At 48.8% G+C, this 16,661-nt stretch overlaps 1 protein-coding gene across 4 annotated transcripts; it reads left to right on the top strand.

The window, feature by feature from the left end:
- Window positions 1-4: 4 nt before the first annotated feature.
- On the top strand, window positions 5-16,521 carry TERF2 (telomeric repeat binding factor 2). Of its 4 annotated transcripts, none has more exons than XM_080365134.1 (10): window positions 7,704-8,006; window positions 8,164-8,259; window positions 8,818-8,948; window positions 9,250-9,336; window positions 9,982-10,128; window positions 10,485-10,894; window positions 11,613-11,843; window positions 13,898-13,983; window positions 14,685-14,737; window positions 15,737-16,521. In XM_080365134.1, exons 1-10 carry the CDS (start codon window positions 7,838-7,840, stop codon window positions 15,893-15,895), a joined length of 1,569 nt encoding a protein of 522 aa, XP_080221260.1. In that variant the 5' UTR covers window positions 7,704-7,837; the 3' UTR covers window positions 15,896-16,521. The 4 variants fall into 4 exon arrangements, with proteins under 4 accessions (XP_080221261.1, XP_080221259.1, XP_080221260.1 ...); XM_080365132.1 differs by having other exon boundaries at window positions 7,707-8,006; window positions 11,457-11,843; XM_080365133.1 differs by lacking the exon at window positions 8,164-8,259 and having other exon boundaries at window positions 7,624-8,006; window positions 11,457-11,843.
- Window positions 16,522-16,661: the final 140 nt, after the last annotated feature.

The following is a 16,661-nucleotide window of genomic DNA, read 5'->3' on the forward strand; positions in this document are numbered from 1 at the left end:
ACGACGGGCTTGGCCCACAGCAGCCGCCGTAGGGATAGCGGACGCCCCCACCCGCCCCCTGTAGCTAATGGCCCGCGGCGGCTCCCGGCAGATTCCGCCGGCCAATGAGGAGCGAGCAACACCGGCGGTGGGGCGACGGCAGGTACTGGCTGCAGCCAATGGAAGGGCGCGGTGCGGTGTGTGGGCCAATAGGGAGCGGCCAGAGCGACCGGGCGGGAAGGCGCTGAGCGTCGCCTCGCCTCGGGCGGCGCGCTGCGACGCCGCCCCGGTGGCACGGTCCCCCGGCCGCCCTGCCTTGGCCGCCGGAGCTAGGAGCCTGTCAGCAGCCTGCTCGCGGCGGTGCCCGTCCCCCGCCTCTGGTAACCCTACCGTCTGGCTTGTTGGGCGGGTGAGGAGAGTCCGGCATCTCCCGGGAGGCGCCTGCTGCTGTCAGGACCCGCCCGAGCTCGCTTGGCTGCCCGCGGCCGGAGCTGCGGCCCTTCTTCCCGCGCCGGGCCGCAGGGCTCCGCCACTGGCTTGCCTCCGGTAGCACACGGCGGGAGGGGCAGGGCGGCATCTGCGAGGCAGCCGCAGGGGTGCGGGGACAGGGGGTCGCAGGTAGCGGCTGTTCTATGAGGAAGGTGTACGGGTGTCCCCTGGCAGATCTGTAGCGCTCCTTTGGTAGGCTTTGATTCCACTGCCAGTGGGAACAGATTTGTCACTGCTCCTTTTGTTTTCTTTTTGCGTGTGTACAAAATAATGGCCATCTTGCAGATCTTTACATTGAGCCAGTGGAGGTGCCGCAGACCTCAGCGTGCTGCCTTTTTAGCAATTCCTAAAGGAAAGTGTTCACATGCAGATCTGATGCAAGTCAGTAAGTTCTCTCTTCCTTGCCACCCACACTGAACAGGTTCAGGGCCAGAGAGACTGTTTGGAAGCTCAGGAACCAGAGTCATTTGTAAACTTGATGGTTTTCATTTATGATCTTGCATTCATGGCTGTGGAATTTATTTTCTTAGACTTGCAGTGCAGGTATAATGCTGGACAGTGAACTATTTGTTTTAACAGAACTGCTGAGGAGGCAGAAATGCCCTATGTTGTAGGAAGTGCTAATACTATTAACAACACTGGCTAAAGATTAAAGGTATATGCAAAGAGAATTCAAGCAAGCTAACGTTAGTGCCATTTGCTATGGCTGGGATTTTAAAAGGCGCTCAAAGTGAAGTAGGTCTGTCTTACCTGTAAGTAAGTACCTGTCTTACCACTAAGCTGGGATCTCTGTGGGAATGAGATTTACCAAATGGTACAGTCTGGGAGATTTATCAGCCCAAAGGTGTTACCCTAACTAACCATGCTGTCTGTCCATATCCATTTCAGTACAAAGACAGGTTAGCTCCCTAAAGACCCCAGGCTGTATATCAAAACAAAATTTCTAGGCCACTGTCTGTTAAGAAAGGACGGTATCTCTTATTACTGGAGAGAAAGCAATCGCTCCAGTGGTGCCTGCCAATCATAGTCTCCGATTCAGTTACTGTTGTAATGCACAGCCTTTGCAAATGGCTGAAGTTCTGGGCTGAGACCTGGCATAGCAGTGGTTTGAAGAATCAGTCGGCAATATGCAGGCAAGTGGAGGTTATCTTTATTCGGCAGCACTGGGTGCATGGGGGATCGCTCCACCAAAGTCATGCACACCGAGGGGACTTTTCAATCCCCCCTTTATACAAGTTACTCGTACCTATTCATTAGTTTTCCAAGAAATTGTTTACATATTCATTACAATTCTGAGAATTCATTTACATACCTGGTGCCTGCACAATGTCCTTGAGGAGTTGTCTCTACGCAGACTCTATTCCTTAGCAGCCATGTTTAAAGTCTCCATCTTCGCCACGTTGCATGTACAACAGGAATCTAAGACAAAATGTCCCTTCTAAAGATAACCAACCCAAGGACTTAGCAGTCTGTACATCTGTCATGTGGCAATAAGGGTCCTTGGGCATTTCCGACTTTTAACTAAACATAGGTGCATCATCCTTTAGATAAGTAGTACAGCATTTACTATTCAGCAGCATTTTTTGTACACTGGCTTATCCTGGCCTTGTTCTGCTGGTTTTGTACAAGGAAACGGGGATCAAGATGCAATCAAAGTAGTAGTAAGGAAATAAAGCCAAAACAAAAAAAAAAAAAAGTAAAGAGTAAAGGGTGGGGAGAGCAGACATTCAGATCAGTCTAATTCATGTAGGATTCAAAGCCATCTCCTGCTGTCAGTGAGTTCTTTGTCTTAGGAAGTAAGCTATAAATCTGGATACACCGCAGCAATGCTATATCTTTATGAACTTTACTGAATGTTTCACATCCTTTGGTACCCAGTGTGCTGGTGACTTTTCCTCATTGTTCACACAGTTCTCATAGCTGTAGCAAAGACTGTCTTTCTAAGTGCATTTAACTGCCTTGTGCTTCCCAGCAAGCTTGTAGTCTTTCATAACAATTGTTACTCGTACTCTGCTGGCACAGCAGACTGGGATTTCTGCCTCTCCAAAAGCCTGGTAGGTAGCACAGCACATGGTTGAACGCATTGCCTTTGCAATATTGCTCCAGTGAATTGTAGGTTTTTCTGTGGCCACGCTCTAAATTAAACTGTATGTTACTTCACAACATTTAGCAAGACAGCTATAAAGCTAGATTATTTTTCTGTCTCTTGGTGCTTCCATATATGATAACTTATTTTTTTGTAATTGAGGCAATGCATGCACACTTGAAGTCCTCCTTTAAATAACACACTTGTTCCCCACTGTTGTCCAGTGTAGTCTGCAGGGACTTCTTCCAAGCCAAGTGTCAGAACCAGTGCTCTGTCTGTACATGCTTTGGCTGTGCACACTGTTCTTGAAATCCTTGGCCTCCTTTTCCTCCAGCTCTGTTACAGGCTGGAGGGCACAGACCTCACAGCTTCCTCTTCAGCTATTTCACAGCAATACAGATACTTCAGTAAATGCAAACACCAGTATCTTCTCTTTTTGGGCAAATGCAAATACCAGTATCTTCTCTTTTTGGGCAAGTCCACACATTTACTTAACCAGATATTTGTATATTGTTACAGCCTTAGCCTGTTGTTCTCAAACTTCTTCACAGTTACCTAATCAATAGCTCAGTCTCAACATAGCTTAAATATTGAGCTTAATCTTGTTTGGATCCTTTCTGTATATCTTTTATATCTGATTCTGTGTGTAACCCAAGCATCCTGTCTGACATGGAAGCATTTCTGGCTCCTTGTACTGATGTGACACACAGCCTTGCAGTTCCCTTACTGTGTAAGGTTGCTAAGCAGGAAGCTCCCCCCAGCCAGTCTATGTACCATGAAGTTGTCACAGCACTATGAAAACTAGCTGGCTGCAACAAGGCTTTTACCATCCCATACCAGGTTAACTTCAATAAGTAGTTCCCATACCTTGCACCAGCCACTAATCCCCCACAAAGTTTCAAAAGTTCATCTACTGTCCATGCCTTTTCTTCATCCTCTTCAGGCCAGTCCACCCTACTTCTTGCCTCTGCTGCATCCTTCCTTCTCCCGGCTCCTCTTCCAGCCAGCCTCTCCTGATCCAGGCTCCCTGCTTCTCCCAGGGCCTCTCCTTGTCTCCTCTACATCCCAAGTGCTCTCTCTCTCTCTCTCATTCCTGCCTTCATTCCTCTATAATTTCTCTACATGAAGTAACATGGGGTTTCATCGTTGTGCACCCCTGTTGCCACCATGCCTTCCTGCCTGGCCTTGACAAGTGTAGTCATGTATCATTTCACACAAAGAGCTGCTGTAAAGATCACGCTGCCCTCAGTTCGACAAGGCTACCCATCTCTTGGCACATTTCTGCTGGCCCCATCCCTTGGTTCCATAAAAAAATACGTCTCTTTTTCTAGATCCTTCCCAGCGCATTTCTGCCTGTCTCCATTTCAATATGAAGTACTTAACCTTTGCCTCAAATTGGTTCACAGTATAGTTTCTGTAACCTACTTGATCATTTTTTTTAATAAGTGCCTTTGTGCTTTCTCTTCTGCAGCTTTCATGCTTGGAGGGTTTCTCTGTGTTTTTGGCAAAGCAACCTCATCATCCTTCTCAACATTTCCCTTTTCCACTGTTCAGCTGTTGCCTGTTTTTTCTGTAGCTGTCAGCTGCCTTTCTAAGACTACTTGCTGCAGTACCTGTTTTGCATTTGCACGTAATGTAGTGGCATCCTGGTCCACAACCAGGCTTTCTAGGCACATTAGCAATACAAATAATGATTGTGGTAACAAATCAGCTCTACATTTATTTATTGAGCAACAGAATTCTGTTGCTGCTTTTCCTTACCATTATCAAGTCCAAACAGAAGTCAGAAATCTGTCGTGTGTCTGTCTAGAGAGCAAGCTCTTTAGAGCTTCTGTTTGCTGCAGCGCTGCACACGCAGCCGGTGCTCTACAACAGAGAAGAGGAGGGAGGGAGTGGTGACCAGGTGCCCCTCGTGACTTTCCTGTTTTGTTTTCCACTGTAACTCATACAGAAAGACAGACACGAGATTGCAGCAACGTGCAGATCTTGTTCCCTGGAATGTTTTCTTTCATCTCTAATCACTTCATCATAATCCATAAATCAAGTAGTTAAGACTAAAAAGCACAAACACGACTGTAATTTGTGCCTTCCTGCTCAGTGTTTCGTTTGGCATGGGAAGCACCAAACCTTTTCCTGAAAAAACTGATGATGACACTGGGCAAGGATTTGGTGAAACTGGACAGTGAGGCCACTTGCATTCTAGGTCTACTGCCTGTTTTCATAATCCCTGCTTCCTTTTCATGCACTGTAGAGGATTCAGAGAGTAAAACAATGGTTTCCATTTCTGTATTTACTCTGGAAATCCCAATTTCAGGCTTGTTTTCCCATGCTGGGTGCTGTTAACACATAATTGACCCAGGTAGGCTGTGGGGCTGTGTGGGAAGGAAGCCTTGATTAAGATGCCAAGACTGTGGCCCCTGTCGCATGCCCACTCCTGGCTCCAGCAGCACATAGGGAGATTAGCACTTTCTCAGCTGCCCCGCAGCTCTGCCCTGGTGATTACTGCTTTCTGACATCTGTCAGTGTCACCAACGCTACGGCTCCTTCAGCTGCTGCTGTCCAAACGAACCATCCCAGAAACTGCAGAAGCCTCATGGGTCTTTTCTCACCTGGAGCAGTTCCATCTGACAGGGCGGGAAGCGAATCTACTGAGCAGCGCTCCTAGGAGATCTAAAGGGATGTCACCTTCACTGGGGGGATGCTGGTGGGCACAAGGAGGAGGTGATGGCAGCCCCAGAGGGGCAAAGACAGGAGGCAGAAGCAGGAGGCTGAGGAAGTGGACCTGGTGAGCAACAGCTCTGCCACTTTTCCTGAGCGAAGCCTTGCTTGGAGAAGGCAGGTAGCCCCAAATGGCTTCATCCAGGCATCTCAGAGAGAAAGCCTGCTTTGTTTTGCTTTGTAGAGGACCCCAGGGACTCTCTTTTGTGATCTCTGAGCAAAAAATAAATTAAATGGCTCAAAATCCTAAAACCCGTACTGGGCTGGTGGGATCTGCCAAAGTGGCTGGCACATCTAGTTGGAACGGCAGTGTGTATGTATCTTGGGTGTGCAAGTGACTGAACATTTCAGAAAACATGGAGTTTACTAGTCAGGAGAGCAACAGCAGTTCTTGAAAGGCTGTGAGGGCAGCCGATCTCTGCTGGGGCTCATCAGCCTCTCCTTGAACCGAGGGGAGAACAGTGAAGTTCAGGAGTCCCAGCCCTGTCACCTGTTCTTGCATCTTGTGACAGAAAAAGAGCAAAACCATTTTGCTCAGGGATATTTCATACGGAAAAGTATTTTAACCAAAGCACGTTGCTCTGCCATCTCCTCTCAGCCCAGGAAACAGCCGCCGGTATCTCTCGCTGCATCCTTCCTAACATGTAAGGGCGCTGACTCGCTGGCTGTATGACACGGCTGTACCGTGTCCCGCTCAGACAGTTCCTCTTCTGTGCTTGATTTCCCCAGGGCAGTCACGCTGCCCCGGGTGAACAGCCACCCTTCTTTCTTGCACAGATTATTTTTATCTCCCTTTGTTTGCCAATAAAAAAATCCCTCCCATTTTTACTGTTTTCCATTTGACACGCTGATTTTTCTCATATGCGTTTCCTTCTCCTCTGGCCAGGGGTGGAGGGGAGTATCCTGGATAACCTAATGTGAGAGGAATTTTCACGTGCTTTTCCACCTCAGGTGAGACAGTCTCCAGAATGGTGTCAGTGCCATTCCCTGGGCCAAAGAGATGCCGTGTCTGAGTGAGAGACATCCCAGCATGGCAGAGAACCATGCTGTAATCTGGAGGATCGGCTTGCCAGAGCCCTGCTTGGCCTTTGCCTAAACCAGCTTCCTCAGGGCACCGGTTTGTCTTGGCCCTCGCTCACTGGGATCATTGGGAAGTCCGGGCTTCAGATTTGTTACACAAAGTCTGGGTAACTATGGGAAAATCTCTGCCCCAAAACACTGAAACGGGGACCTCGTTGTCTTGTTGCAGGTTAGGGGAGTGGGATTTGCAGATGGCTGCAGTACAAGAAACAGATGTACAGAGTGTATGAAAACATCCAGGCTGCTCAAAAAACTAGAGTAAAGAGCATAGAGTAAAAAAGCCCAACAGATAAAGTACAAAACAGCAACTCTAATACTTGAAGTGTTCAATCACATCTATGTGGTGATGCAAGTCCAGGCAGACTGAAAAGAAACACTATGTCTGCGTGGCTGGGTTCGGACAAAGATGGCCTTTATTGTTTGTATACAAACTATTTATACATCTTAGACAGTGCAGGTGTTAGACCCTGATAGGTTTTTGTGTCCTTCTTGCTTGCTATTTGCTGTTGCTGTAGGTGCCCGTATGCTGCGGTTCTAAGTTCCAATTCTTCACACCCTGTTTACATACCTGACAATTTGTGGCTGTCTTAAAGGTACACGGCTAAGACTTTGAAGTCAACTAACTTGTCTGCAGACCCGCTGCAGACCCCAACACATCTACAAATGCAGGTTGTGCTTAAGCCTTAACCTCATGCCCCATGTTGGGTGTTGGTGCTCCCTCTGAGGCAGCAGCCCGTGGGGCAGTCAGGTGTGTGTTGCGGTTTCTGTCACCGTTCCTGCCCCGAAGGTGTCGCAGCATGGCTCGGCGGGGTGGTTCGCGCTTCAGGGCACATCGCAGCTCTGCTCCACCTGAGAGCCCTCAGCACCTGCCCGTGCTGGCAGAGGCAGCACCGGCCATTGGCGGTGATACCACGAGTGTAACAGGCAGCTCGGGACCTGGTCAGGCGAGAGGTGAAGCACTCGCTGGGGGTCCCCCACAACGTGCAGGTGGCGGTTTCCCTTCCACTCCATGCTTCCCAGCTGAAACACGGACATTTTCCTCCAGAAAACACGGTTTCTGCTGGGAGAATGAAACCTGCTGCTGGAAGAGCCTGAAGGGCGGCAGCCGCCTGCGCCCCTTGCTCCCCATTTATCTCTCGGGTGGGCAGAGAATGGCCTCAGGCCCGGTACGACCCGCCGCTCAGCTCCGGCCCCAGCGGGGGGGCTGCCGGGGCGCGGGGCGGGCCCAGCCTGCCGGGTGATGCCCGCGCTGGGGGCTCGGACCCGGCAGGGCCTGTCCCCCCGAGGCCCCGAGGCCGCAGTGCAACGCCCGCCCGCCAGGGGGCGGCAGCTGGGCCTGGAGGCGGCGCGCTGCACGCTGGGAGCTGCCGCCGCGACGGGGCTGGCGCGGGGCATGCCGGTAGCGGCGGGCGCGGCCTGAAATAGGGCCACTGCGCGCGCTGCTGTCGTCACTTCCGCTGGGGCTTCGCGTCGGTTTCTGGCGGGATGAAGAAGCGGGCACGGTCGGTCTGGCGAGAGGGGATGGCGGCGCGAAGCGGCGTGTCCGAGGAGATGATGAACAGCTGGGTCCTGCAGTTCTACTTCCATCAGGCCATGGCGGCCTACCGCTCGGGGCGGAATGGCGACTTCCGCCAGCTCCGCGACGTCATGCAGGGTGGGCCGCGCGGGCCGGGGTCGGCGGGCCGGGGCCGTTGCTGGGGCAGGGGAATAGTCGGGAGGGACAGCGAGACGGCGGCTGGGACGGGCCCGGGACGGTGGGGCCGGCAGCGGGGCCCGGGACGTACCGGCGTAACCTGCCCCTTGTCCCACAGCGCTGCTGCTGCGGCCCTTGGACAAGGAGCCCACGGTCATCCAAATGCTACGCGTAATGCAACTGCTGTCACGGATTGAGGAAGGCGAGAACCTCGGTGGGTCCCTAACCCTCCCGGCAAGGGCCTGAGGAAACCCCGGTGGTGGCTTCAGGCTTGCAGCCCGCTCCCCCAACCTCAGCACGCCCTGCCCTGTGGCTGCACGCCTGCAGCTCCTAGGGCAGGGCTGTGCAGGGCAGAGATCTGGGCTGAAGCTGTTAGGCTGTAGGAGCTTTTCCCTGAGGGTAAGGGGCCAGAGAGTGTGGCTGTTCATCTTTGCATCATGCTGCCGTGGCCAGGAGTGGTGTGCTGGAACCCACGCTTCAGGGGTGTCCTGCTATCTGAATGTACCAGGCTTGTGGCTTCTGCTCAGCTTCATACCTCCTGGAAATGCTTCCCCTGGATTGGTTATTTGTAGTCAAATATTGCTTCTTGTAGCTTTCCATGCCTGGTGGGGGCAAATCTTGCAGTTCAGGTGGTTGGCAGTCAGCCTGCCATTCCTTCTCATCTTCCTCAGTAGCTCTAGAATTTGCAGTCAAACTAAGCAAATAAGTAACTAGCTCACTGTAGGGCATCACTGTGAATGCCTCGCAAACCAACGGCTGTGGATTCTTGTAGATTGTGCCTTTGATAAGGAGCTGGAGCTCACCCCACTTGAATCAGCAATCGGTGTCCTGGAGCTTGTTCAGAGAGAATTTTCTATCGCTGAGAAGACAATGGAAGATGTTCAGCAAAGAGTGAAGGAAGCTGTAAGAATTTATCTTTTCCAATAAATACTCTGTTCACCTTTTGTCTGAGAGAAATTTTGCGTAAATGACTGTGGGAATTGCCTTGTGTGGAATACTGCTCTTAGTGCCAACTTGGCCTCAAATGCATGTCTTCAGTGTATGTGCTTCTTCATCAGTTAGTGTAGAAGCTGTTTCTCTGTATAAGTACTAAGCTGTTACCTGTGCTGTACTTGATTACTGTATGTGCTTTTGCAGAGCTGATCTAGAAAATATGGCAATTCAGTGTCAGCAGTGAAATTGTTGTTTGTTTTTTCTTCTGTAGGCTGTTATTGTCTGCATCAAAAATGGAGAGTTTGATAAAGCTTCAAAAATTGTCAAGAGGCATATGGGGAAGGAGCCCAAAAGCCAGGTGTGTCCCTGCCAGGATGGAAGATGGCTGCTTGAGGACTGTCTTTTGTATCTTATGGTGTATTGGGGAGCGGGGTTGTTTTGAGGTGGTCTGATAGGTCCTGTGGCGTGTTGGGGTAGGGCAGGTGCATATTGCAAGTGTGAAAGGTTTCCCTGAGAAGAATGTCTTTCAGGGAAACCTGAGCAAGAAGAGAGCATAGGGGTGCTGAAATGATAAGAATCCTCCTTGACTGACAGACCCTCAGTGGCATTTCTAAAGTGTGCCAATCATCACTTTGGAGCTCCTTCTATTAAGCACATTCCTTCATGTACCTTTGTGGATCTTCCAGGCATCAATATTCATCCTTTACTTCAAGGCAAACTTGAGATCACATGTAGAGCATGAATTCCTAAGAAGGGCTCGTTCTGAAAGCAGAGGGAGTCCCCGTTCCTGTTTCTATAGACAGTGTAATGTTTTGGGCACTGAAAGCAGAAAGTCAGAACTGCTAAAACAAGGTGGCTTTCACGTTGCCTTGGCCTTTTCCCAACCTTATATTGCTATAAATTAGTTGTGCCTGGGAGATATCTAATAGAGAAGAGCTAGATCCTAGCTCCTGTGGTGGTTTATACCCTTGTACCTATTGAGAGCATCTTACCTCTCCTCTAGAAAAAGAGGGACAAGTTGCTGACTGTCATCCAGGAGAAGAATTTAACTCATCCATTGGTCAGAAACTTCTCTTACAAGAACTTCCAGCAGAGTGTGTTTCAGTTTGTGAAGACCTATGTGGATGATTCAGAGCCACTGCTGCTAACGGTACGTGTCTGCCCTGCTTGCCCTGCCTGGCAATGGCGTGAGGTGCAGATCTGGGGAAAACTGACACTTACTTTGCCATGAGGCAATAAAATACAGTAATCTGCCTTCTATATGCTTTCTGTGCCAATAATGAGTTAAGAGTTTAGGCACCTGATTAACAGTGGGTTAAATCTAAAATACTTCAAATTCAGCCCACTCATAAAAGGTTTATATAGTCAAACCCATCTTTCAGTCTGTTTTGATTGACATGAACTCTGTGGATGGTGTACTACTGCAAGTAGCAGCTTAAAATGCCTTTGGGAGGGGATATAAAATTGGATGGTAGTATGAGGAATCATACTTTTTCTTTGTCCCAGATAATGAAAAAGACTTTGAATTCAGAACATGCTGAAGAGCCAAAACGCTCATCAGCGACTCCTGAGTCTGCAAACAAGCCAAAGAACCAGGCGGCAGCTCTGGAGCCCTCAGAAAGGGCAGAGGGCCCAGCAGAAGCTCCCAAGCCTGCAGAAACAGCAAAAGACCTGAATGGAGCTCCCAGCTCTGCAGAAAGGGCAGATCACCCTACAGCAGTGCCTGAGCTTATGGAAGAGCCTCGTGACTCTGCAGCAGCTCCTGAGCCTGTGGAAGGAACTACTGACCCAGCAAGAACTCCCGAACATATAATAGCAGCGGGTGGTATCTTGGAAGATGCTTCAGAGCCTATGGAAGTATCTAAAGAACCAGCAGCAGCCTCAGAACTTCCAGGAGTGTCCAGGGACTTGGAAAGGTGGGCAGAGGAATCTGGCCCTGTATTGTGGATAAGTGTGGCAGCAGTTCTCTTCTGAGGGGTAGTTTGCTCTGTCCAGGCAGCTCTTAACTTCCCCAAATGCCAGCCCAAGCAGGTCTGTCCAAGCACACCCCAAAGGCCATTGGTGTAAGACTTCTGTCTAGATCGCAGTAAAAATGTTAAGATGGTTTGTTTGGGGTTTTTTTTTCTGAAGATATGTAGTACTCCTCTAAACTAGGGAGGGAGGGCAGTGGCTGCCAGAAGGTTTGCTCTTGTGGAGCAGTGTTTGGTATCCATGTAGGTCAGCCCTGAGTCAAAGAGTAGCAGGACATCCAGCGGGCACAAAGCTTGGGCGTGTTCTCTCAAGACCTGCTTCCCTGGTGCACCGCACTGTTCAGAAGAAGGGTAAACCAAAGGGTTGGGAGTGCCCTCTTGAGTAGATTTTGTTTGCACCCTAGGGTCAGTTGTTGAAGGTCACACAGGAGGGAAAAGACGGATTTCAGTGAAGTGGAGCCACCATGGTGATACCTTTACAACTTGATCAGTTCTGTTTATTTTGTAGGCAGCCCTCTGGCAATGTAACTACATATGGGATTTCTGTTCTGAGAGAAGCTTTCAAGGTCCTGTCAGACTCCCAGGATTCCGATGCACTCTTCACCAAACTGGATGAAACAGACTTTTCTTTCCCCAAGCAACTGTCTCCTTCTGTATCCCACAGAACCAAGAAACAAAAAGAAAAGGAGAATCAAGATTCTGATATTTCATACCCTCCTGCAATACCCTGTGAGGGCAAACGGTTGTATACCATAAGCAACCTGATCATGGAGCAAGACTCCGAGTACACAGACTTGAGCGAGAGCCCAGACTCTTCACAGGAGTTACCTGTATTTTCTGCTTCCAGATGTGCTCAGAAACCACATGAGCAGCCTGTACCTACTAAGAGACAAAAGTACGAAGCTCCTCTCTTGTGGTATATTCTAATCTCATCCAGTCTTTTAACTTGCAGCTGACATCAGTGCGAACAACAAAAACCTTTCCCTTTAGTTCAAGATGAGTATGTTGACCATCCTTGCCCTGTTGTTGTTACACTTTACTGTCTGGTTAATGGGGGGGGAGAAAACGATCCAACTTCCACTGGCAGTGAGTCAGAGGTACTGCAGTTAGTATCGGTAGGTGATTCCAGTGTGTGTATCACAGGTAAGATGTGTTTGTCTGTGCTTTGGTTAGTGAGACTGAAGGTCCACTTCCTGAGACATGTGACACTGGTCTCGCGTAAGCTCTTTTGTATGTGAAACATGTTGGTTGAACTTACAGCTATAGCTAAGAGTCTCATGAGTATCTCCTGGAGGCTGTAACAAAGCTTCCTGCTTAAATGTCCGAGCTGCTTCTCTTTTGCTTAGTGAAATAGCATAGCAACCAGCAAAAATGATGTTTTGGATCCCCAGGAGTGAGACTGGGAGGACTGCAGAGCGCTGGATGTCTTCAGAAAGATAAAATACCATTTCCCTTGGTTTCCTGGCTTACGAATGTCAAGAGCATAAAGGTTTGGTTTTGAAGGTGGGCAGTAAAGATCTGTGCTCTGTGTAACTTGGCTTCTCTGGAGAGGGATTGTCTTTCTCTGAAGCACAGGAGAGTGGCTGCAAATCAGGATGTGCTGCTGCAGTGCAGCTGGTTGATGCAAACAGCAATGAAGTCTCTCAGATACTTTGCTGGTATGTCTTGTTCAGGGGTTAAACTAATTGTCCCTGTTTATGGGGACACTGAGGAGGGATTTTTTACCCCTGCTGTTGTCCACTTCCTAGAGTTGTCTGGAAATTTTAGTTCATAAATTTCCTGTTGTTTCAAAGACCTGAGTGGTGACACTTGGTGTCTTTTGGGTTTGTTTTTTCTGGTAGTACATTGCAGCAGCTGATGTTGCTGTCCCTAGGATATGTCTAGAGTTTTATTTTGAGGGTGCTGGGGAATGTGATGGGGACAGGATGATGTTTTGTGAACTCTTCCAGAGCAGAGTGCTGTGCCTGACTGCCCTGGGAAGGGGCTGGGCAGAGTGAGACTTCCCATCCTGTGTGGTGCCCGCAGCCAGGGTTGGTGCGGGATCAGGAAGAGCCCAGAACAGGGCTGTTGCCATGTGGCTGACTGCTGGCTTGAGCAGTTCTCAAGTTTCAGCCCTGCCACTGTACAAACTGGTTTCTGGTACACCTGAAAAGCCACTTATTGTCTGTGCTGCTTGTGTGGATTTTGTGTGTTGAAGACTTCTAAATGTCAGGACTCGTGGTAGTGGTGGCACTTAGGACATCTGGCTGGAAATCTAATCATGGGCATCTCTGCCAGTAGCTGGTTCTCAAATGTTTCTGTGCAGGAAGGAGGAGCTCAGCAGTGCAACTTCAAGTAAGAATATAGAACAGTTATGACTACAGGAAAACAAATGGCTTCATTTATATTTGATGTGATAGCCATAGGTGAACCTTTTGAAGTTTTTAACAGACTTAATTTCACCTCACAAGTTTGTGCTTGAGGATTGGAAGGAAGGTGTTGGCACTGAGGCACGTGATCTCATGGAGAGGCCTCTCTGGGTTGGTTGACCTTAGTAGTGAGACAGTGAGAGTTAAGTGCTTCTTGAAGACTAAAAGCTTGTCCCCTGAGCTGTTGGTGTGTCAGTGTCATACATGAAGGCCTAGGAAGTCCAGCTGTCTCTTGCTTTTAAGTGCTTAATTGACTAGTGGATACCCAGTCACTTGTTTTTGCAAATGCTGGCTAAGAGATATGATACTCCACTTTATTTGAGTATATATTGCATGCCATGCCTTCAGACAGGGGCTCCTGGGGATTCATCCCCTCTCAGAGTGGAGTGGAGGAGATGATGGTGTGTTTATATCTTGCTTTATGGGTGCGTTTCTCCACACTGCACGCTGATCACAGGTTTGCCTGCTGTGCTCCTGCACTTTCTCCCCGTAAAACATTCTCTCTAGCCAGTAGCCAAAGTAAATGATTGTCTGCTTTCAGGTCCCTCCGTGGAAGGTGGGTCAGCTCATATGTCGAAGAAGTAAAAGACCAGTGGAGTGAGGAGGATGAGCTCTTCTCCAATGCACGTAAGAACAAGAGCCCCTGTTGCTGGGGGTAATTTATGGTAATCCTGGCTTTAGGGTTTGTTCATGGGTGTCTTGCTACCTTCTGTGTGACTGCGTTTTAGAAACCAGAAATTTTAAAAGCCCAAGAAAATAGGTAGCTGTCCAGCCTCAAGGTATTTCTTTGTACCTTGGACCTGAAATGCATACCAAAATCTCCTGTTCAAGTTTCAGACTAATCATGCTTAGCTTACAGAATGTAAATACTGGAAATACAGCTCTTTCTCTGTTCCTACTTCAGTGCCATGAAAAAAAGGCTAAGTTTACCTTTTCAGCCAGATCAGTTGTCTGGTCCCCTTTGCTGCTAGATATGTAGCTTAGCTGGTGAAAAGGAGTGGACAATGGATGTCTAATTCCAGCCTCAACATACAGTGTAGCCACATCCTGGATGGATGCCACTGTTCTTGATGTATTGACTAATTTAAAACAAAAAAATCTTATTAAAAGCTTTCACATAAAGCAGCTGGGGTTTGAAACGAAAGGGCTGTGCACACTATAGCTGCAGAAAAGGGAGGGATAAAGGAATTTGAGTTTATTGTTTGTCAGTGGGTGCTCACACTGTAGGTTGACTGCATAGCTCGGCAGCTAAGCCCAAGGGAGTCTCCCAAGGAGGTCTGTACCTCCCAAGTTAAGGCCAGATGTAATTCTCTTGCCTTGCTTTTCAGCATCATACAGGACAAACAGCCGCAAGACTTCAGTCTCTGGTTCCAAGAAGCAGGTAATGTGGAGCCCTTAAGTCCTTTCAGTAAGGCCTGAAATGAGGACATGTCAGTATGGAAGACCAAACTATTGGACTATTTGAAATACATTGGTGAAGGTTGCTGCTCAGACCTCTTTCTCAGCAGCCTCTGGTTCCCTGCAGTAGGGTGAGCTGCTGCTGTGCTTCAAATGAAGCACTGGAGGATGGGTTGCAAAGTGTTCCCTGAGGCTGGTGCTTGCAATACCCAGGCTTGATCCAAGTTGTGCAGGTCTTTGCATTCACAGAGCTGGCTGGAGTTCCTGCTAAAACAGCCTGGTTTGGTAGCTGGCTAAAGCTGTGTGCCTCCTGCATGCCCGTGAAGTTCCTTTTCCTTGATGCACGGGGTTCAGAGCTAGGTTTGCAGAGTTCCCTGCATGCTGGCAAGGTTCAGCTTCTTGTTTGGGTGAGGGACACGTGTATGGCAGCTGTTACCTGGGAACAGGGCCCAAGATTGGTGCTACTAGGAAATCTTTCACCCTTGCTTGTAGGAGGATAGCTGCTGTGCACCATGTAGCACTTCATTCCAAGTAGCTGTTTCAATCATTTTTGCCTTTTGCCTCCAGTACAAAAATTCAGGGGACCTGCAGACCTGAACTTGCAGATTATGGCTGGGATTTTTTTTAACCCTCTACTTGTATGCTGTTGGGCAGGGTGCAGGCAGTGAGTACTTTGTATCTCTAATGCTTGCCGTCACATCAAAAGGTAATTCCTCTTTTACCTGATCCCTGTTGTGCTTTGGGAAGCAGAACTCCTGAACTCCTGCTGAGCACTTCGTTTACTTGTAACAGTTCCAAGAGCACATCTGCACTGCAGGGGTGGAGCGTTGTGTGTGCTACTGACATCTCTGCCTTTCCTCCCTGTTACTAGCAGAAATGATGAAGGGAAGCTGACATGCTAGGAAGGAGTCCTCTGCCAAATGCAACTCCTCCCTGAAACCACTCTCTAATCACAGGATGCTGCTTATGTGCTCTTTTCTAGACATGGACAGTACAAGAGAGTGAGTGGATCAAAGAGGGCGTGAAGAACTTTGGAGAAGGGAGATGGAAGGCCATTTGCCAGAAATATCCCTTCCAGAACCGCACTGCAGTGATGATTAAGGATCGCTGGCGGACCATGAAAAAGCTGGGAATCCTCTAAAGTTGGGAGCCACAGGACCTCCAGTACAAAAAACTTATCTTTTTAAAGGTGGACCGGAGCGATAGTAGTAGGAGGCCGCTGTGCTTGACCCTGATATGTATTGGGTCCAGTGTGAGCCCCTCTGCCTTGTGGTACCTGAGACTGCTGCAGCAGAGGGAAACAGTGTCTGACAGGAATCCAGAGTCCTGTGTCTCATTGTAGCTGCAAAGTTTCTCTGCAGTTGGCACAAGCTGTGCTACCTGATTGCACTTGTTTGGAAACTGTCTGGATTGGGACTTCCCTATCTACCTGACAACTGCAGCCTTTGCAGAACAAATCCCAACCTGATGGGCTGCTGAAATGACAGTTTTCTCAGCTCGGATGCTGTCAAGTAGCAGGACAATATCATTGGTGGCTGTTCTTGTGTTTTAATTGTCTAAACTTGGACTTGTTTCATACATTTGCATTCTATACCCTGTGGGGGAGAGGCAGCACGTTGTCCCAGAGCTTCTAGGGTGATCTGCTCAGACTTTTATTTTTTGCCCATATTTCTTTCTGCCTTGTAAATTACTACTCTGCAAGCCAGAACTTCTCCCTCCCAGTTTTGAGGTTTTAAAAGCATTAACTTTTGGGTTGGTACTTAAATGTTGGTTGTTCCAGTCCTTACTGATTTCAGTTATGTCTTAGTGGTGCTTCTTCCTGGTAACATCCTCCTCCTGGGTGCAATCCCTGCAAGTGTATTGAGTTCCCAGGGTGCTGCCTGTTTCCTGCCTTCAGGTACCAAAAG

The sequence above is a fragment of the Falco punctatus genome, assembly GCF_963210335.1.
Source record: "Falco punctatus genome assembly, chromosome: 14".
Lineage (NCBI taxonomy): Eukaryota > Metazoa > Chordata > Aves > Falconiformes > Falconidae > Falco > Falco punctatus.

Coding starts and splice junctions, on each gene's coding strand:
- TERF2 (XM_080365132.1), top strand. CDS start 7,838: ATGAAGAAGCGGGCACGGTCGGTCTGGCGAGAGGGGATGGCGGCGCGA. Junction 11,844..13,897: donor GTACCTACTAAGAGACAAAA/GTACGAAGCTCC, acceptor GTCTGCTTTCAG/GTCCCTCCGTGGAAGGTGGG. Junction 13,984..14,684: donor TGAGCTCTTCTCCAATGCAC/GTAAGAACAAGA, acceptor CTTGCTTTTCAG/CATCATACAGGACAAACAGC.